Source organism: Neopsephotus bourkii, unplaced genomic scaffold (genome assembly GCF_033783945.1).
Source record: "Neopsephotus bourkii isolate Nb327-2 ecotype Australia unplaced genomic scaffold, CSIRO-AGI_Nbou_v1 NB_1638, whole genome shotgun sequence".
NCBI lineage: Eukaryota > Metazoa > Chordata > Aves > Psittaciformes > Psittacidae > Neopsephotus > Neopsephotus bourkii.
In genome coordinates, this window is record NW_026902113.1 from 4,488,522 (window position 1) to 4,505,989 (window position 17,468).

At 36.5% G+C, this 17,468-nt stretch overlaps 1 protein-coding gene across 6 annotated transcripts; it reads right to left on the reverse strand.

Annotated features, from left to right (window-relative positions):
• Positions 1 to 2,956: 2,956 nt before the first annotated feature.
• On the reverse strand, positions 2,957 to 17,447 carry KBTBD3 (kelch repeat and BTB domain containing 3). 6 transcript variants are annotated; one of them, XM_061374598.1, is made up of 5 exons: positions 17,165 to 17,298; positions 16,261 to 16,335; positions 10,340 to 10,467; positions 8,750 to 8,997; positions 2,957 to 6,107 (listed from the first exon to the last, which is right to left on the reverse strand). In XM_061374598.1, the coding sequence occupies exons 3-5, from the start codon at positions 10,343 to 10,345 to the stop codon at positions 4,487 to 4,489; spliced, it is 1,875 nt and encodes a 624-aa protein (XP_061230582.1). In that variant the 5' UTR covers positions 10,346 to 10,467; positions 16,261 to 16,335; positions 17,165 to 17,298; the 3' UTR covers positions 2,957 to 4,486. The 6 variants fall into 6 exon arrangements, with proteins under 6 accessions (XP_061230582.1, XP_061230584.1, XP_061230583.1 ...); XM_061374600.1 differs by having other exon boundaries at positions 10,130 to 10,467; XM_061374599.1 differs by lacking the exon at positions 16,261 to 16,335 and having other exon boundaries at positions 17,165 to 17,303.
• Positions 17,448 to 17,468: the final 21 nt, after the last annotated feature.

Sequence of the window (17,468 nt, forward strand, 5' to 3'; positions counted from 1 at the left end):
TCACAGAATTTTGAATTCTGGAAGAACACAAGACAACACAGACCTCCGTTAGTTTGTATTAATGCCATTTCTGCACCCTTTACTTTTAGACTAAGTAACTTATATCTCCTTTTATTTAAAGCCACTTCTAGGTAGTAGTTCAGTCATAAATAAATATGTAATCATTTGCAAGCCTTAAACTGTTACTAAAACCCTTTGTATATCAATCTGAACTAGAGGATTCAATTAAAAATTAAATGAGTACTTTATAACAGTAAACTTACAGCTTTTCAGCAGACTAAATAAAATTTAATATGGGGTAACAAATTGATATACAAAGGATATACAAATACAGGGTCCAAGGATAACAGAAAAAAACCTCCCTCTGCAATGTTCACGCATGCTAACTGCATTCTTGGTTATAACCTATCATTCAAAATGTTCTCCACTTGTGAAAAGAAAGAAAAACCAAGTAGTTAACCCCACTGGAAGCATAGTAGGTTCACTATATTTTGAAACTGACAAAAAAAAAAAAAAAAAAAATCAAACCTGAGAAGGAATCGGTTGCTTCAGTGCTTTTATTTCACAAAAGAATGAACATCTCGGCAAACATGTAGCACTGTACTTTCCACATAGCAGCAGCGCCCGGGCAGCAGCAGCATGTTACTGGTCTCTACGCTTTACTGGATGTTAAAAGGGAAAAAATGTAAATTGAGCATAATGTTCGGCTATAGTGAAATAACATCCCCGGTTTCAGCCTGTTTTAGTTAAAATAGATCTTATGCTGCCTCCTGTTGGTCACCTACGGACAGAAACATCTAAAGACTCCACATTATGAGCTTGCAGACAGCACATTCTATAGCCTCTATCTTACCTACTATCTACTGCTAATCAGAGGAGATATACAGCTTTCTTCACGGAGTAATACCAGAAATAAACCTGACCCAGTAAATCTACTCCATTTTGTTAATATAATGAATTTTTAACTGCAGTAAACTGATATACTACTACAGATGTATTTAGAATATAGAAAATAAATACATTAATACATAAATAATAGAGTATCAGGTCTGTGCAAACATAATCAGTATAAACACCTGAAAAATTGATATTTATTGTAACAACTAAACCAGTGTGATAACATTACCAAAGTGCCATAATATTTTCATAGCATTCTTTAAAAATTAAGATTATCCAATATAATCATTACTGGATATTAAAATACCACATACAATATATATTATCTTCATGTATATTATACTGGTCATGCTTATAATGTGTCCCATGACATAGAATATTATTAGGAATGTTTTGGTTACATCGTTTAAGTGCAAATAGTGGATTATAACTTTGCATGCAATTTGTATGTTTTAAACATCTAACTATATTTCAGTGAGAACATAGGTAATCATTAACCTAGTCCTGGACTATTTTTAGAGGAAGATACCTTTTCATAAAATAATAATGTGAGCTTTGAAAAGTCAAAAAATATGTAGAAGAACTTGCTTTGCACTAATTTTGTGACATTTTTGAAACTGCGTAACACCTGTGTAGACTGAAAAATCTATCTGATCCAGACTTACAGCAGTTATTGCAAGTAAACCGTATTCTTCCTAGTAGTGTAGTTGACTTTGCTGAGATTTCTCACATCATTAGCAATTAATCACAGAATTTGGAACAGAGGCCCTTAATTCTATCATAAAGCCTTGTTTTTAACCATGACTTTCTAACACAAATTCTGCATTCTGTACTGCTATGAGATTTAACTCTCTGTATGTGGAATTCTGGCAAAATGACATTTTTTCCTCTATGAGAGCTGTAATACAGGCTTACCTACGTAACTGAAGAAAATTAGTACTATTTCACAGTAACTTTTCTGTAAGCAACTGTATAAAGTGACTGACACTATAGCATTATTTCCTGATTACCGAGTAAGAGAGGTCAACTCCATTTGAAATCCATGAACGATTTGTCAAACTGGGAACTGACATTAGTTCCTCTGCAAATATAGCATAGGATATTAAAGAAGCATGCCTGTTTTCCAAAGTAAGCATCATTTATTTTTCACTATATATACTAATAATGAGTAATTTACCACATACGTCATAAATCTGTCTGATGTCATGTGCCAGAGGCTTCTACACATAGCAACTGTAGCTGGAAGACTGCCAGAAAAAAAAAAAGAATTGCTCTAAGGAAAAACTGGAAAGAACATCGCCTACATTTATTACTGATTTGTTGTTTATGTGGCTCAGCAATTTGGTCATGATAATGGCAATTAAAAAAACCTTAATTCTCTTGCCTCTTCCAATTTGCATAGCTATTTATACCCCTGTGCTATGGGTATAACTTGTTACTATTGCATAAATTGTATACTACTACGAAGGTCTAAAAATAACACAAAAACACAAACAAAGAATTGGGCCTTGTACTGCAATGAAATGACACGTTGCAGTAATTAATGGTTAATGAAGTTTCTGCTGCTTTCAGTAGATTTATTAACGCTGAAACTATTTTCCTGTAGGTCTGTTTTTCTCCTACTGTTTCTGCAAGCAGGAATAGTATTCTCCATCTCTCCTATATTATTCAATACATTTTCTTTGCAGTAACAAAAAGTAGTTGTGTTCCAATATAAGAAAAAAAATTGCATTTCAGTATGGTGATTGTAAAGGTTACTTAGCTAACTGTAGTTATGATTTGGAAACTCACTGTGAAAAGAGCAAAATAATGTGGAAGTTACCTGAAATACTGTAACAATAAGCTATTTACTTCTATAGAACTGACACATATCTTAATACAAATAAATTATTGAGTGGGAGGACTCTATTAATATGTTCTCCAAACGTGCATCCTTTTCATTTTCATCCATATGAAAATATTTACGGTGAAAGTTTCCTAAATTTATAAAGGTATCTGATAACAAATTATAGTTTATCACACATTTGGAACCTTCCATTGTTTACTGTTTAAAAAAGCTTTAAGCATTAATATTGAGCTTGAGTTTTGCAAAAAGTACATGAAGCAGTGAAGTGATGATGAACTTACCATGGTCATCTCAAACCATACAAAAGATGTTTTAGATGCCTCACTAGATTTTGTTAATTTTTAAACTCCTTGGAAAAAATATGCTTAGATGTTTAGAACTACTATGTTGGAATAAGATTACCTTACTGCTTAAACAGTACTTATATGAAATATAAGGGCTCCCAATATCTTATTCAAATAGCTGGTAAGAAAGAAAATTTTCAGGCTGTGGAGATTACAGATGAATTGAAGAAACCTAGCTAATTTCAGTGTCCTCCTGTCAGACATAGGTCCCACTCAATGCAAATTTACTTCACACTGTATGCCTACACTAATATTAATCCTAAAAGTCCATTACAATTTTAACAGTATAATAGATGAGTACTGAAGATTTATCAAGCAATATATTGTGTAGTGTTTGCCAATATTATTTTAACTCTTAAATTTACCATGGAGTACAAGATAAAATATTTTGATTCATTTAAACCACTATAGAAGTTAAAAATAAAAAATTAAAAGGAACTATTTCAACTCAGAAATACTATTTACTTTGTCTTTAAATATGGGGATTTTTCTTTGGTAACTTTGTACTTGATGTATCACAAGATACAAATTTTTCCCATAGGTAACCAAAGCAACCAACTGAAGTTTATATACAGCTTGCTGCTGTAAGCAGCATAGTGGCTAACTGGAGACTTCAGAGATGGAAGACTGCTGTTAGAAAATATCCTGAAGTATTTTTTCTTTACTTAACAGCATGACTGAAGCAAAACCACATGAATCATCCATCCTGTAGAAATCTTGCTTACTGTGCAGTATGTTATCAAAGTTTATCTTGCCACACTTGATGAGATGAAAACAGAAACTACAGCTACTACTAAGGCACAAGGATGGAGAAAAAGTGGTAAAACCGAAGAGCTGAAGTAAGATGACAGGAATTATCAGTCTCTTCAAGTTAGATACCTGGGTTTAATGTTCTGAAGGTCACTTTGGCTCTTGACCTTGCTAAGGCCATTCTAATAAGATAAAGCTGACGATAACTTCCTGAATATGAATATATTCATGAATATAAAACCCCTAACTAAAACACCACTAACATAAATTTCTTTTAAACTTCAGTTACATAGGGAAAACAGTATCACAGTCAGTTTTCTCACTCAGTAATTTGTCTACTTGGAAAACTGTGAATATTACAGAAATAGTGGCACATATTACACAATGAATTCCTCATGACTATGCTTCTTTAAAAGTAATATAATTTTGCAAATTATTCAGATAATTACACAGAAGACTTGCATATAAAATTCTTTCTATATATTGACTAGCATGAATGACAATGGACTCTTCCAAAAGCAATTCTATAGCATACAGTTTAAACTGAAGATTTAAATAAAATAGTGCATATTTTTCCATCTGTAAGTTAATACCTAAATATCTGTTTTAAAACTTGTGCATTTAAATAGATTCTTTTGACTAAAGAGTTTCAGAATTCTCCAGAGCAAATTGTTAATACTGATGACCAGGGGTCCCTGTATTTATTAAACTGAATGACCTGACAGTAAAACTCAGTTAAGGCTCGTGGCATTGGTGAAACTTCTTCCCACTCAGACCTATTACTATGGTAGACTTGAACTTCATCTGTGATTTCTTCTGGAGCATAATCACCACCTAATATGTAAATTTTGTCTTCTGTCCCAACTGCTCCTGCATTAAAGCCAGCACACTCAAAAGATCCTTCCCCTTTCCAAACACAGGTTTCTGGGCAAAAGCTGTAGACCTTGTAGGTGGAGAGATCACATATGTATAATGTACAGTTTACTGGAACGGCTTTGATTAGAGTTGCATGGAAAAACTGCCCAAATTCTGCTACAAGCTCAGACCATTGATCAGTCATAGCATTATACTTAAAGAAACAGTCAAGAGATGGATTGAAGGCATCAGTAATCTCTACTTCTGAGCCAAGGACGTAAATTATATTCTGACATGCGCTTGCTTCTGGATAGTATATACCTCTTGGTAATTGACTTACAGATTTCCAGTCTTTGGAAAGAGGGTTATATGATTCTACATCCAAAAGGCTTCGGGTTTCTTGAGCTCCCCTGGTCTTTCCACCTATTACAAACAGCTGATTTAAGGTTACAACAGATGTGTGCATTGTCCTTGGTTTTTTCATAGCTGACACGATGGAGAACTCATTACTGACTGGGCAGTAGCACCAGGTTTGGTCAGTGGCATCATGAAATGGTTCAGCAATATGAAGCCTGACAGTCCTATAACAATTCCCTTTGCATCCTCCAGTTATAAATATTTTTTCTCCATAACTAGATAAGCTTGACCCTGGAAGATCAATCATGTGAGTATGTGGTAGTTCTTTCCATTTATCTGTTTTGATGTTGTAGCAGAATGTATGTCTGTTTTCTCCATCTTCATCAGTTTTATGAACAAATATGTATTTTTCTGTTGTTGAAGGACGTGCATCTGGAAACAGTCCGCTGAAGTTTTGCACACTTTTAACTGCATCATTGATTATTACTGAGCAATTAGCACTCTTAAGTAAGTGTTCTTCAGAATGTAGAAAGTCCTGCAAAGTCTTTTCAGGTAACTGGTGCAGTCTCACTTTTTTAATCAGATTAGGCAGATATTTCTGTCGTGTTTCGATGTTGTGTTTGGTCCACTGAAGGACAGCTTTCAACACTGATTCTTCCTCTGGGACATTTAGTTCATCAGCCTCGAGACATTTTTGTAGTATCTCAAAATTCATCTCCAAAAAATCACTTGATCTGAGCAGCAAGGAAAAGTGGTGCTGTACAAAATCTAGTGCATGATCAAATAAGCGGACGGAACCATAACTTTCTGATAGAGAAAGCAACTGTAAGCAATTCACAAGATCAATACTTTTTATTAGAAAGTCACTGCAAGCTTTGGAAAGGAGTGAAACCTGAAGAAATGATGATAGTTGGAAGAGCATTTCCACATTATCATTTGTTATCTCTGTTTTTCCTGTGTAAGCATAATCAAGAAAGGCTTTCACTGCCTTGGGTGATAGATTACTAATAGTAACATTGCCATCATCTCGTTCTTTCATATTAACTTCAAACATGGCTCTGTGGATAAAATAAAGAAGATATACATACACATTAAAGATCGAGCAAACAGCAGAGAACATTGGTGTGAGAGGAAGGAGACAATCAGGGGTGTATAAGGCAGGCTGTATAGGTCTAAAATGTGACAGTTCTAAGTGAGAGTAATGAATGATTTGCTTGATATGGTTGAAGAAAAAAGGAGTGGTGATAAGAACATATTCAAAGTGATTGCTCAGAAAATGATAGCAGCACCTGTGGTTTGTATAGGTTTTCACAGTGTAGTGAAGTCTGCAGCACTCTATGAGAGAAAACGTGAAATTGTTTGGGCAGCATCAGTTTCAACAGCTTAAGAAAGAAAGGCTGATTTAAAAAATACATAGTAGAAAAGCCCCATGATTTAGGTCATGCACTGTAGATTAATACAGGAAATTAAGCGAAAAAAGGCTTTCCAGATTGCAGGCTGAGCAAATGGTTGGATAGATGATGGGTGCATTCCTAAGTAATGAAAGTAGGTGAGGGTGAAAGAGGAGAAAAAAATGTAAGGAAACTTAATTCTTGCTTTATAGTTGACAGATAGATGTATGGATAAAGGGAGATGTCAGGAAAAAAATGCAGTTTTGACATAAAATTTCGTGACACAGTGAAGCTTGTGCAGAAAGTAGATTATGACTGAATACAAGGCCGATGGTTGAAACAGTGGAACAAGCTACTGATCAGTAGATTTGTGCAAATTTTATTACAACTTTGATTATTACAAAATATAATAATAATAAATACTAATAATATTTATTTCACACAAGCTAACATGCCAAGATAGTTTTTCAAGCCAGGAGGTGCTGGCAACAGAATTGTGTTGCAACATCACTTGCCCTACCCTCTCAGAATCTAAGCATCACGCTGGGATAGCGACAGCTTCTGAGTTTGACAAAGAATGATAGTGGAGAAAGATTTAGATAAATCAACAAATAATAAGTGTATAATCTGGATTATTAATATATATAGTTCCTATTAAAAAAAGTATATCATAGTTCAGGTATACAATTAGTATTTGCATAGTATGTGATTTTTAAAATCTCACACTTTTATCAAGCTAAAAAGAATCACTTTGTATAGCATACTTTCTGGGAAATGAACATTAGGTAAAGCATGAACTTGCCTGACCTCCTGAACAAGAACACAGAATTGCAGTAAGATACTTTTGTCCCAAAGATCTTTGTGTGTACTAAATGACAATCATTAGTATATTTTCCTTATTAACCCAAGAGCTGTGATACACATCTGTAATTACAGTATAAAGTAGCAACTGAACAATTCTAGTAGAAGGAGAGCAATGTGGGCAGAGGCTTTGATTCCAAAAGCTAACAAGGAGGGAGCAAAATGTTGCTGAATCTTGGGTTTACACAATGAAAGCAAAACTAGGAGAAGTTCAAAGATCAAGGAAAACAAAGGCATTTCATTTAAAAATTTATCTAGTGGACTTAGGTACTTTTTATTCCCTGAAGGTAATAGAGGGGCCTTGTATTCTAGGAGAATTCATGAGTTTCTACCTTTCTGCTGGGAAATTTCTTACTTTATACCAGAGCATCTCTGTGCTGTCAAGCTGTAAACACTTGAAATGCTAGAAGTTGTGTGTCAGAGAAAAAACAAAACTGCTGATACAGTGGAGAAATAGCTTATTTCATTGGCATTTCTTCTTTTTTCTGGAGTCCTAAGAACACGTCTAGCCTGTATACTCTGCCATATGTGAGACTCCCACAGGCTGTGGGATGCTCCAGGACATTTGAAAATAGCATTTGTCACCTGTGTATAGGCAACTTGAATCAAGGTCATTAACTTATTTCTAGGAGCCCATTTTTTTATTGTTACAGCATCTTAGCTTTGTGTTTTAGTAAACAGTGTATTTAGAAACAAACTTTCAGGGTGAAATCACAAGTTTGAGTCTTACTAAGGCTCTTCATAAATCGGTATATATGTGAATGGTCTGTCTGCCCCTTAAAAATGCATAGCTTTAAGCACCAGAAGGAAGATCACAGATCCATTTCATGCTGAAAGGCTGATATCTATAGTTTAGAAAAAATATGTTTAAATACCTCTGAAGACAAAATATGAACAAAATACTGTGCTGACTACTCATCTTAGGCAAACAAAATCTAGCACCTTTCCAAACCGCGTACCATTTATCCAAAATTGCTCAATGCAAGATATAATTAATCTGTCATGTTTCACAATACAAATGTGTCAAAGTACGTAGACTGTCACATACAAAGTCAAGCAATACCCTTGAAGACCTTTAAGTACAGATACAGGCAACAGGTACGTCTTAAAGGTACACAACTTGTGTCAATTCTACCTAACAGCAAAACCATGAACTCACGGTTTGACATTTGTATTTCAGAGTCTGAAGTACGTATGAATCTCAGATTCATAGAGTCCTTATGTCACTTTGGAAATAAAACCAGACATATTTGGAGTATGGTTAGGCATCTAACACTTTTGTGTTGTTTTTTTCCTATCCTTAAAATGTTTGAATGCTTTCCTCAAAACTCTGCAGGCATATATTCAGCTGATGATTTCTTTTCTAATTTTTGTAATTATATTCTTTCCTTCCCTCCCAGAGAATTTACAATCCATTTCCTGAAAACTCATGCCAAAATTAGGTTTACCTGAAAAAATCACTGCACGCTGCCAGTACACAACGATGACAAGGAATTATTTCATCTTTCACAAGAATTTTAAAGTCAAAAAATATATTTTGTTCTCTGAACTTTTGTAGTACTTTCAGAATTTGTTGTCCATGACCTTCAGCCACTAAGGAATTGATTTTATTTTCAGGAACAGAAATTCCATTGCATATAGGTCTGCTAATGTAATCCCGTTGGTTGGCCATGGTTTCTTCAATCTGTTCCTGAAACTGAAATGGAAAGGTAAGTAGTTGATTCTACAGTCTATTTAAAAAATAAAAATTAAAAATCAATATACCATAAACCAAATTCCCAGCATTGAATTTGGCTTGTAAGTCCTATGCAGAGTTATAAATTTGGGTTATAAGTTACTTTTAATTTAATTAGATTTGATAATACTACTTCTACTTTGCAAAATATATACACGTAGCATACTTTGAAAAGTAAAATAGTTGACATACATCAAAGAACAACTCTACAAATAGTACCCACCTGTAGGAATTTTTTAATAAAATCCACAGGAAGCACACCCAGGAATGTGTTAAAGTTTTTAACAGTTATTGAAGAGAAAGACTAGTCCTAGGCTTACTCTCAAAAAACCCCAAACTCTTACAGTTTCATGTAAAATGAAGATGGAAATGAAATATTTGTTACATATTTTTAGATTCCAGAAGGTTCATCTGTATACTACAAACCCCCATGCTCAAAGCAGACCAATGGTCTTTCTACAGCTTACAGTGAAAGGAGATAACAGGTATTCTAAGTAAATTCCCATTAGGTACTCCAGACCAAAGGAACAGAATACAAACACTGACAGCCTGGCCTAATCGTTGCTGGGGCTGACAAAACAGGCTCACTTATAGATGCTTTGGTGACAGAGGAACTTTGAGTGTTCAGTTAATTGGTACTGATTTTATCTTTTACCTCTAGTCCTGCTAGGAAGCTGTATGTTTGCCTATAGCTTATGCTGCACACGGTGAACTTAATTTACAGTGGCCTAAACTAACTGGCTTCAGAACCGTTTAAGACATTGCAATATCCCTTTCAGCAGACAAGTTTTTCTGGTGAAAATCCCCATCCTGAAGTGCATTGTTTGTATGGTAAGTTGGCCTTCTCTTTTTACAATAAAAATATTTTACTCCACTCTGCCAACATAAAAAAAATCCCTGAACTTCAAATGTCAGCATATTATTTTACACCTATTTAAAGAAGTTTTTATACTCCTACAGATGCATTAACTGCCCTTACTGCAAATTTCAAGCTTGCCTATTTTAAAGCTTAAGGAAACACTCAAAAGTTTTTTCTATTGCAGGATTTTGCTTTCACAATTCCACTTAAAATTAACAACAGGTAATGGCCCACCTGAATTGACAAAGAAGGGGATAAAAATTTCCAAGGAAACCCAGAAATCAGAAAAATACTGGGTTTGGTTTTTAATTTCACAGAAAGGTTTATCTGTTAACATGATTCAGAGGAAACTAAGCCATCAGGCAGTCTTCTTCATGGGAGGTACTTTCATAAGCAGACTGATCTATACTTTATCTAGTCAGGTTACTCCAACCACAAATAGACCTCCATGTCTCCTGGAATAGAAGAGATCCATTGATCATGCTGCCAGCACTGGCACCCTTGGAGCACACATCTTCTCCCATGGCCCGACAATCTCACGTATTGACTCTTTCCATTCTAAGCCTGAGGAACTAGGAGATACAGAAGAACAAGACCACCATTTATTCTGATAATGTATGGCCTCATAAACCCAACTCCATAAATCATAAATATCCATAAATCATAAAGTATGTCAGAATTCTATACAATACCCTTTTCTTATGAACTTAAAAGCCTGTTCCTCAAACGGATGAATCTTCAAAAGCAGAGTTGTTTCAGTACAGTAAGTTTCCTGTATTTGAATGAACTTTAAAAAAAAAGTGATTGAATTTCAAAATTTATTTGCCATCATGTAAAGTAACACTTCTAAAGGAAATTTAAATCTTTTCACAAAATTCTGCTATTGATAATAGATAGTAGGTGTTTTTCTCCTTTTAAATGAAATTTCTTTAGCAAGCTCCAAGCTACAGCTTGCTTTTTATTAGTAAAATTACCAATTTCACTAATATTCTCCTTTGAACAATAAACACAGAAAAATGTCATCAAGTCCATCTCTGCTAGTTTAGTCAGACACTTTTATAAAAGCAAGCTATGTTTCAGTGAGTTTTCCTGTATTGCCACTATTTACACAGAAAGACTATCCCAGTACACTGGTGCCAAGACTGCAAACCTTTTAATTACACAATCAATTTATTAATGCTTACATAGATCTGTTCTTCTGTCAAAACTGCATTTGACTTAATTTTCCTTTGTATATTTCGTCTGTATGTTTTGTCACTTTTCTAACTATCAAGAGTGTTGATATCCTCAACTTTTATTAAAATGAACTGTGAAACTTTCTAGGATCCATTTATAAGACTGACTTTTTGTTTTCCTTATTACTTCTTGCAGTTTTCTCTTCTTCCACTCATATGATTTCATTTTTCTTTCACAGACATCAAATTTGTTGTACAGCATTACAGTTAAGATCTTGTGACTGTCTCACTACTCCAGTCTGCAGGTCATCCACTGCATTTAGTCCTCATCTGTAATAGCAGTGTCTTCTTATTTTTATTAAAAGCAAATTTCAACAGTGTACCTCTTTTTGTCCGTCATTAAGGAAGATACTAATGAATACTGTGCTATGGCTTAGCCTTATTTATCCTCCACTCCATTAAAAAAATAAATCTAAAAAAATTCAGTTCTCATCTCCCTTCTAGCCAACCCCTGTTTTATTTATTTTTGGTACTAAGTTACCACTTTACTGGATCTGTTGATGATTTTGAAGCCTGCCAAAACATCTTAACAATTCAGTGAAAACTTGGTGTGCTAAACAAGGCCAACAATCATTTATAATTATTTCATGCTAATTGTTTGGTTTTTTTTATTCTATAAAGCCATATGAATTAATCAATAGCTATATTTATAAGTATTTGATCAAGTTGCTGACAAAAAAGTAGAAAACACAATGGGTGCAGATGTATGCTGAGTAGGTCTGGAGTTCAGGAAGGCTGGGGAATGACCGTCTTTGTATTTGCTTCACTTACTCCCATACAATTCCACTTACAGTCTGTCTCTTATGTGGATTACCAAGAACCAAACTCCAGAGGATAGCTCACTGGAACTAGGATTTCCTACTTTTGTTTCATAACATATGTCTGTGTGCCATACAGCTTCTCATCATGTCAGGCAAAGGCTGTATTCCTAAGCCCTTGTCCATCATCTGACCCACTTGGTGCCTGTCACACAACCAGCCTTCAAGCATCTGAAACATGATGCATCAGACCCTGTGTACTAATGTATGTGACTGGGTATTTCCTGTGTGAGATGTGTTCTCTGATATGACCAAATTCAAGCAACCCTATCACTTGACAGAACTCTGCTCAGATACTGAACCTTTATACATCTTATACTGCTAAATGTCCGGTTAACTATTAGACTGGTTTAAAAAAAAACCCACATCAACACAAATCTCTAAACCCTCCCCCTTCCCACCCCCTTAAAGTTAATGCATTTCCCCTATTTTTCTGCTTGAAAGTCATATCAAACAAGTGGCCTGTTGGCCATTATAGTTACAAGGTACACCCCACATAATACATGCTTGGGGACATATGTATACCTCTCATACCTATCCGTGCAGATGTCCATTTGAGGGACAAGGCATTTTGCACACTTGACAGTTAAGTAGCAAGAAATGGCCAGCCTACGTAGAGCAATAAAGCAGCTAGCCCTTGAAGAGAAGGAGCTTGGGGATGGTAAACTAATTTTGGTCATTACAGGGGATGAACAAGGGACCACCTGGGAGCTCGGAGAACAAGAACATTCTTCTGGTCTATCACAAAGTTCATTAATAAGGACCCAGACCTCATTAGTTCTGCTGTTCACAAGACTCCTCTGTTTTAACACTGTCCTTTTCCCTAGGTGATAAGGGATAGAGCAGCCTAGAACATAATGAGCTCATTGACCTAGATGCCAGGTAACCACATTGAAAAGTCTGATAAGCACATAGTTGAAAAATGAGACAGACACACATTCCTTTTAGTAGTAACTAAGCTATTATTAAAAAGCTCCAAGAAAATGTTTAACTGACCTTAATACTTAGATATCAAAGAAACAGCTGCCAAAACCATTCACTGTATTTCTAGAGGAATTTTACTTCACCAATACTAATACTCCATTTCCAAAGACAGTTACAAGACATAATGTATTTATAAAGATTTTCTTTTGGCACCATCAACAGTTGGCACTATAAACAATCCTTCTTAGATGTACTTACAGTTCTGTGTGTGGATGAATTTGAAATGTGTACTTTATTTGGTTATAGTTATGCTTATCCTTCAGAAAGTCCAGCAACCCTTTTGAGTATCAAACTCATATTTGCTGAATCTTAGATACAACACTAAAAGACTGTAAACACAGCATACTGTTAAACATACAGGAATCCAAAACCATCCAGGACATCCATTTTCAGAATATCTCAACAGGCACACACAAAAATCATAGCCACTGCAATGTGATTCCTAGAAATGGCGTTCACATCCATTCTACCAGATTTGAGATAACAAAGCAAACAGAAATGTGGAGGGAACTTTGAGCACAAATTTCTGTTTGTGCAGGGTCGATGGCAATTCTCACCAGAGCATCAATCAAAACATACTCGTGTAAGGTACACATATTCCTGAACACTTTTGCTGAAAAGATTTTGCTAAACCAACAGTCAAAACAGCCCTACTGCTGCAACTGACAGATAAAATGGTTACGGAAGTTTAAATACGCTAATGAAGTTGAAAATGGTATTAGACGTGCAATTAATTCTAAGTGAATAACAGATCAAAATTACTCAACAAGGGAGGATAAGCCTGTGTAATGATGGAGCATGAACGTCCAGATGAGGACACAGGGTACAGAATGACACTGGAGAAGACTTACACCAAACTGTTTTGATCATTTTGTAATAGCAATAAAAATGTATATACAAACGTGTGACTTTGTAATAGCCATAGGGATGTTGTCTTGTGAAAGTACTGAGCATGCCTTAGTATCGTGTGTAGGGAAGTTAGGATTTTGTCAGCAAAAGCATGTTAGGGCCAAGCCTGCCTGCTAATAAACATGACCGAACCCCTTTAAGTCTGGGAGCGTTCCCAGCACAACAGAAACCAATCTCACATGAGGCATGTATGTATTCAAACAGCACAAATAACATTCTGTGTGTAAATGTTCTCTCCTCTACCAACACAGCTGGCAAAACCAGTCTAAACTCAACCTATTTGGTACTTTACAACTGTAAGGCAATTACCTTTGTAACTCAACCTTCTCCCAGCTTGAATAGTGTAAATTACTAAGCAGCAGTATTTAAAAAAAAAAAAAAAAAACTTAAATGCTGGTATTTTACAGCATACTTTATGTACCTAGGAAGAAAGAATTAAGGAGAAAGGAAGAAAGCCCAATGAAGATACAGAAATCAAATACATTTCTTTAGAGAAGTTTTTAACTTTTTTTTTCCCCAAACAAAATGTAACTGTAGCTAATGCAAGTTTTGAAAAGGCCAAGATCAGCATTTAAAAAGTCTAATATTAAAACCAATTATTATAGAGTTAAAGTCTACTATATAGCCATCAAGATGATTTGCTATTTCCACTCTACCTATTCAAACAGAGGAGAAATTAGTAATTTATTAATAATTTTAAAGACATCACTTTCCATTACATATCTAATTTAAAAGCACCTAATTTAATACTCAGCAATATGAATATGAGTGGAACAGATATATAAAGGGTTTGGTGACAGCTTTAATTTGGTGACACTTTAAATTGCCGACTAAAAAGACACGAGTAGATTGAAATATAATTAAAATATAAATACTGTCTTAAGATTGAAAGCAGATAGCAACAGAATTCCAGGTTCCTGTCTGTGAATTTCAATGCAACTGAATCCCACAGCTTTTTCATAAATAACTGAACTTCAAAGAAAATGAATATCCAGTCAATCATTTTTAGACAACCAGAAAAGATGCAATTGACATTTTGAGACATTTAATCCACAAAAGTGGCATTTATCAATAATACATGTGAGACAGTATTCTAAGAAGGAAAGGTGACACAGAGACTTTAAAGCTTTGGGTTCTTTAGAAGTAACTGAAAAAAAAACCAACCAAAACCGACCAAACAGCATGGTACCAGTAGGAAGCAGTGAAACTGCCTGGAGGCATCCCAAAAGTGAAAGATTTCCTCTTTGGAAGCAGTGATCTTTAACTGTGTATCTTCTCACAAACACATGAATCCATTAAGATAAAGAAAATAATCATTTAGGAGAACTCAAGCTGAGTGGAATTTATCCTAAAGCTGCATTTCTTGAACTCATCAAGTTCCTTTGGAAATTATTTTCTTAGTCAAAAAAGTTCAATAACTGTAATTTTAATTTTCAGGGGAAAAAGAATTAAACCGCCATGCTGTACTTCTAATTCTGACAAAAATAATAATTGCACATTTGGGAAGAGTAAAAGACTGCTTTTACTGAGTTCTGTAGTCCGTCATTTCTGTATGTGATTAACGTGTCTTTTTCAAAGCACACACACAATATTGAGCATACTTATAATTTAGCATAGGTTATTATCATAGCATGTTTTTCTTGTAATAAAAATGATTTTATCTTGAATTATTCATAATTACATATTGCACAGTGCATCTTGAATCTGCTTGCACTCATACATGATGTACATTAAAAAAACTGCTAGTGAAAAAACTGCTACATGCTTATAATCTAAGTAGAAAGAATGGACAAATCAAATCTATTAATAAAACGTGAGAGTTTTTCTAGAACTAGGCAAGATCCACATTGCATTAGTGTTATCACATATCAGTAACTAAATACATGGCCACAGTTTCCTCTTCGAAGTGTTCAGGATACAATGCGTGAAACTTAAGCCTCAGCTACAGTTTGATAGTGGTAAATAATTTTCCTGGGGGTTCGCTGGTTGGGTTTTTTGGAGATTTTGTGTTGACTGTGCAAAAATTCTCCTGCTGCCAGTCTACTTAGTCTCTGTCTTTGGTTTATGCATAAGAGAGTATGTACACATCCCTTGCTTGACCAAGTCACAAAACAAAATGGGAGCCATACTTAAAAATAAGTGAATTAACTTCTGATTCCTTGCTGCAACATTTGTTCCCCCCCCATGTTACTTTCGTGTTTAAAATACTTTGCAAACACCAACCTATGCTCAGTGATAACTAAGACTTATTTTAGATTCAAAGACAGCAGTTCTGGCTTATGTGGAAATAAGTGCTTTTTCACATTTAGGAGCTGGGAATGCTAAAAAAAACCAAAAACAAGAACAAAAAAACAGCACCCAAAAAAACAACCCCAAACCCCCCCAAACAACAACAACAACAAAATATTCTAAGAAATACCTGAAAATGTAATTTCTGGTATTTCTCAGTTATCCATATGCAGTCAATGTAGAATATTTAAAACATTAAGTATTTCTAAACGCAAACAACAAAAAGGTCATAAATTTTAAAACAGGCCCTATATTTTTAGCTTCAAAACCGAAGGGTAAACAAAATCACCATCTTTCGATCACTTACAGATGGCCTGCAAGAGCACGGCATAATTCCACTTCTGACAACTACTACAGCCCTCAGCAAAACCAAAAGCACAGGATATAGAAGGCTTTTGCTTGGACACACACATTAGAAGCCAGAACCACGCTGGGGAGATGCAGCGTATCTGCTGTGTGAACAACCGGCTCCTTTAGCCAACACCCAGCATAAGCGCAGGAAGGCACAGGCCGCTCCGGACCGGTTATGCAGGAGCATGGATGTTCTGCTGGCAAAGATGAGGCCAGAGGCACCAGGGAGGGAGGCATCGTCAATCGTTAACCAATAACAGTGCTATGAAGAAACCCCGACGGACGCTATCACCGAAGGCATAAACACGGCCCTGACTCGCACCAAGCCAGGGGCAGCCAGAAAGGACGGGGAAATCACATTTCGCAATGAGGCCCCAGCCGGCAGTTGCAGCCTTATGCACAGCCACTGCCACCATTAACTCCACCCCTCGCCCCGCCCCCCAGAGGGAGGCCGGGACCTCAGCGCCGCTACTGCGCACGCCCAGACAGCCCGCGCTTGCGCCCTGCGGCGGCTCCGTTTATTCTAAGGACGGACTAATCCTGGGGGGCAGAGTAGGACGAGGGAACGGCCTGCCCTCCTCCCGCAGGGCCCGGGCACGGGACGTGGCGGTGCCCGGCGCTGCCGCCTGTCCGCAGCCGAGCTAGGCCCCCCTTAGCGCTCCCTCCGAGCAGCGCGCACCCACCTGCAGCCAACACCAGCAGCTCACCGACCGCTCTGGCCCACCCTCCGCAGCAGCAGCGCCAGCAGATTGGCTCCTTCCGGTGTCATTTTCCCGCTTCTTCAGCTCGGAATGGTTCCCCCTGCCGTCAATCCGAGTGAAAGCCCGCCCATCCTCCAGAGCGGTTCCTCTCTGGCGACAGCGCGGGTGCAGCTCAGCCGCAGGCTCCGCCTTTCCCCTGATACGCCGGTACCTGGCGCATTCCCCTGTCGCTAACGGCGCACGTTGGTACCGCATTGGCAGCCGTCCCCCGGCAGCGGGTCCCGCC